The sequence below is a fragment of the Berghia stephanieae genome, chromosome 1, assembly GCF_034508935.2.
Source record: "Berghia stephanieae isolate SIO BIC M18660-M18661 chromosome 1, UCSD_Bste_1.3, whole genome shotgun sequence".
In the NCBI taxonomy this organism is placed as follows: Eukaryota; Metazoa; Mollusca; class Gastropoda; order Nudibranchia; family Aeolidiidae; genus Berghia; species Berghia stephanieae.
This window is the reverse complement of record NC_088360.1, coordinates 44,879,606-44,884,605: the sequence shown is the minus strand read 5'-3', so window position 1 is coordinate 44,884,605 and position 5,000 is coordinate 44,879,606. Positions and strand designations below refer to the sequence as shown.

The window sequence follows — 5,000 nt, the reverse complement described above, 5'->3', positions numbered from 1 at the left end:
CTGAATCTGACCTCTCAGTTTTTCTGACTCATTACACCAAAACTAATTTCTAATTTAGAGTACTCACCTTACTCAGGTGTAAAATGAGTACCTGGCCGTTAACAGCGTTGTCTTTGTCCGAAAAAGTGTAATAAAGCCTAACAGGCGGCATGTCCCGTCCTACATGTTAAATGTTGCTGTTGACCAGGGACCCATTGTAGTGGATAATGCGCTATATAAAGCTCAATTATTAATTATTAGAGTATCGTATTGGAGACCAAAAAAAAACAAAAAACATATGAGGTAAACAGAGATAGCACGATATCCGATGGTCCCAAAAAGTGGGGGGAGGGCGGGGAGGGCGGGGAGGGAGATGATTTAGAAATTTAGACTGCAATATTTAAGAAGAAAAAGCACTCGTGAAGATAAAACAATCTATTTTCATTAATATAATACAGGTCAGTCAAGCATTGCATATGCATTGTCAACGTTGATACAAAACTTTCATAAAAATGGCTAATGTTTAGAATAAATACGATTTTGAAGCGATAGTTAACTTCATTTCAATCAACAAAGACAAGTAATGTGACATCTTTGGGGCATCACTTTCTAATTTCTTTATTTTCTCACGATTATCATCAAAGTTGTGGAATGATTCAGCGCTCATCCACGCTATTAGAAAGGGCTGGTCGAAACGCCAACATTATTGTCTTTGTTAATTAATCTCAAACACATAATAGCTCATCGCTTCATATTTCCACTCACCGCTTTTAAAATTGTTTCAGAGCTTCAGAGCAAAAAGAAAAGAACCCACCCCCACCCCCTAAATAAATACAAATAAATTAAAAAAAAAAAAAAAAAAAAAAAAAAAAAAAAAAAAAAAACAACAACAACAAAAAAAACAACCAACAACAACTTGTATTTGAGGTTTGGTTCATAAAAATCGACAACTATAAAATTGTATTAAAAAAGATTCAACCAAAATGAAAAAAAGTCACGTCGGGGGAGTTGGAAATCTCTTGGCGGGGAAATAAATAGAATGTGTAAGTATGAAAGCATCCACTTTCGTTTTAAGTATCTCAGTATCTAACTTACCAAACCGTTACAATTACTGATTGCAGTGTTATATACATCAGACCCAAGTGTCTTGCCTACATAATGACAATCCCAGATATCCTTTGAAAGTATAGTCGTTCCAGAATCACGTATATATTCCACCGCAAACTCTTTGGAAAGTAATTGATTGTTAATCGATAAATTAAAATGAAAATCTCTTCCATATGCTGAAAGTTTATAGAAAATGGAATTCCTACCAACATGGTTATGCTCGTCGAAATATAATCCGGTGTTTTTCCACTGATTTTGACTCCCTGCACGTCTTTTTGATCGAGAGTGTAATATGTTTCTGTGGCGTAAAACGCTGGAATGTGTGACATGGTAGCTGAGAAAATGACCTTGATGGGTAACTAGCTGAGGTACGATGGTCTCATATTGCTTGAGTTGAGATAAAAGTTCATCTGTGGAATAGAATTGCAGATAGGATGTATGATTGAATTATTTATCAAAATATAATATACGACAACACATGATGATATGACTTAAACTAATTGGTAAAAACAATGTTTTACAAAAGAATATAGATAAAATCTTGTCCAACGATTGGTTGGAATAATATAATTATCAATTAATAGTTTGCCAACCTGCATACAACCAGGGATTGGAGCTGTGGCAATAAAGATAATGAATAACGTTTACGCTAAGATTAGTTGATTCGTTTTCTCAATATGGTTTTTCTTTTGATAAAACATTAATCATTTTGACAGCGTACATAAATTTGGTATCGTCCTGACATCAAGATTAGATAATTAGATTTAGATAGAAGAATTCGGCTCCGGGGTATTTCTATTTGACCCACTAACCTTTCTTCGCCACTTATGGTTATGGCAATAAAGTAAGTATGGGGAGAGGGGAAAAAGAGAAGGAGGAGAAGGAGGAGGAGGAGGAGGAGGAGGAGGAGGAGGAGGAGGAGGAGGAGGAGGAAAAGTGGATGGAGAATATAGGAAAAAGAAAATGAAGATTAATAAGATATTAACATAGTTGTACACTACATAATACTAAATTATACTACTACTACTACTACTACTACTACTACTACTACTACTACTACTACTACTACTACTACTACTACTACTACTACTACTACTACTACTACTACTACTAACTACTACTACTACTAACTACTACTACTACTACTACTACTACTACTACTTACTACTACTACTACTACTACTAACTACATACTGACTACTACTACTACTACTACTAACTACTACTACTACTACTACTACTACTACTACTACTACTCACTACTACTATACTACTACTACTACTACTACTACTACTACTACTATACTACTACTACTACTACTACTACTATATACTTACTACTCTATAACTACTACTACTAACTACTACTACTACTACTACTACTACTACTACTACTACTAACTACTACTACTAACTACTACTACTACTACTACTACTAGTAATAGTAGTAGTAGTAGTAGTAGTAGTAGTAGTAGTAGTAGTAGTAGTAGTAGTAGTAGTAGTAGTAGTAGTAGTAGTAGTATTTTTTGTTGTTGCATTCGTCGTCGTAAAAGTGATGGTTGTTTTAGTAGTAATAAATAAATGAAAATAGCTTTAAAACCGCAGTACATCACTTTCAAACGCTCATTCACAATAATATAAAATAATGATGTGAGCAAAGACAGGTGTTAAAGAGGTTACGAGTACAATGGGCTCGAGAAAAACAATCTGGAGAAACTCAATCTTTAAAAATATTAAGTCGTGTCTGGTCGGGGATCAAACCGCAAACATTTTGATTGCCAGACAAAATTGTATTCTTACCTTTGATTTATCTTGCATCGTGTCAAAATCAGGTCTCCACTCCTCCTCCTCCTCATACTCCTCCTCATACTCCTCCTCCACCACCACCACCACCACCTCCTCCTCATCATCATCATCATCCTCCTTCTTCTTCTTCTTTTTCTTCTTCTTCTTCTTCTCCTCCTCCTCCTCCTCCTCCTCCTCCTCCTCCTCCTCCTCCTCCTCTTCCTTCTTCTTCTTCTTCTTCTTCTTCTTCTTCTTCTTCTTCTTCTTCTTCTTCTTTCTTCTTCTTCTTCTTCTTCTTCTTTCTTCTCTTCTTCTTCTTCTTCTTCTTCTTCTCTTTTCTTCTTCTTCTTCTTCTTCTTCTTCTTCTTTTCTTCTTCTTCTTCTTTCTTCTTCTTCCTCTTCTTCTCCTCCTCCTCCTCCTCCTCTTCCTCCTCCTCCTCATCCTTCTTCTTCTTCTTCTTCTTTTTTTTCCCTTCTTCCTCTTCTTCACTTAAACTAAGTATTACTGTCAAAGTCTGTATCCGAAAGAACAATGAAAAACAATGACCCCCCCCCCCCTCCTCCCCCAAGCCTGATATTCTTTGATGCTATTTTAAAAGTCTGAATATTGCTCGGATAAAAATGAAGGCTACATTTTTGTCCATTCTCCGTCTCCGTGAATTTAGAATTGAAATGAAAGGAAATTCGAACTTTATTATTTTTTTCAATGTAGAAAAATACATCCTCCACTATAACGAATAGAATTTGACTCCAATTTTCATATTTGTGACTATAAAACCAATTTGCAGTACCCGGGTCATCCCGACATAATATAGCTTTGAGACGCAGTGTCAGGAATGCGGGAAGTATTAGGAGAAAAGATGACTGACAACGTTCTTGCCAATTCGTGTCAGATAAACCGCTTTGAAACATGATAAAAAGTCCAACTCGATATTTTGATTTCAGATATTGAAAAATAAACAAGAATTTGTATAATTGAAGAAATGCGGCTTGTTTATCTTAAACTGCCTGGCAATAATTTACTGTTGATACGAGTCAAAATTTTCGCTACTCAGAAGGATGATTAATATGCATACTGACCTGTTCTCTTTTGAAGGTATTCTCTGTGAGATAGAAAATCCCCAATGCATAATCCAAAAGAGTGAAGTGCCATCAAAACAAAATACTGACCCCACATTTTCCATAGAACACCAGTTGCCATGCAAACGATTTCATCTCACATTAAATGTAAGTAGATGAATTACAACCGGTAGCATTGTTTCATTCATAAGTGAACCTCCTGTCTCTATAAAAATAAAATAAAAACTCGATATATATAAACGACTCTATTAATATTTGTTATAATAACATATAAATTAACTCTGCTTCTAAACAAATAACACTCAACTGTAATTTACAAAGTTTGCTATTTTAAATGTTGATTTCATACTTACATATTCACAAAAATGTTGATGTAATTTTTCGCTTACTTATTCTCAATTTGATTATTTGTTTTTTACTTTTAAATTGCATACATTTTAACCCCTGGTTTAAATGATATTGTTATTGAAAGTTATTGAAAAATTATTGAGGTTGAATTGTTTTTCTTGTTGATATTTATTTTATCTATTCATTTTTTTCCCTTTCAAAATCTGACATTACAAGAGAAAATAATTGTTATGCAAGTTTTGCTTACTCGGTAATGAAAGAATTCGCGCGCAATAATTATCCTTTAAATTCGAAGTATACAAATGAATAAACTGCACGTCTGTATAAGCCTTTGTTTACAGTTTACGTCCTCATTGTTCCGATGATGTAGTATGAATGGAAACAATAAACAGCTGATTACAAAAACACAGAAATTAACCACAGGCATAACAAGTTCAAGATTTGTACCTACATCGCACTACTTTGGTTTCACAACCTGTGGCGGGTTACCAAACGAACTCAGGGGCACGTACGTATAAACTTTACACTATTCCTCTTGTCTACGTTGCCTTCTTTCGCGCGTCTGTCGACATGATGCTGGTGATGATCGAAACGAGACTGGAACAGATGGTTGGTTATCGAGTAGGAAGTTGATAAACTGCACGAGGAATGGGAAGGAAATATTTTTCGCAAGCATAGAATTGAGAGCGGTACTTTAAATG

At 34.9% G+C, this 5,000-nt stretch overlaps 1 protein-coding gene across 3 annotated transcripts in view; it reads right to left on the bottom strand.

Moving 5' to 3' along the window:
- Positions 1–4,825, bottom strand: part of LOC144975776 (A disintegrin and metalloproteinase with thrombospondin motifs 6-like) — a 42,476-nt gene extending 37,651 nt beyond the window's left edge. The window contains exons 1-3 of one of the 3 annotated variants that reach the window (XM_078919968.1): positions 4,751–4,825; positions 3,952–4,156; positions 1,075–1,496 (exon numbers count right to left, since the gene is read on the bottom strand). In XM_078919968.1, coding sequence (XP_078776094.1) covers positions 1,075–1,496; positions 3,952–4,072 — 543 coding nt within the window. In that variant the 5' untranslated portion in view covers positions 4,073–4,156; positions 4,751–4,825. Of the gene's footprint in view, positions 1–1,074; positions 1,497–3,951; positions 4,157–4,546 lie in introns of all 3 variants that reach the window. The other 2 variants (XM_078919965.1, XM_078919972.1) reach the window with 2 other exon arrangements.
- Between the last annotated feature and the right edge of the window lie 175 nt (positions 4,826–5,000).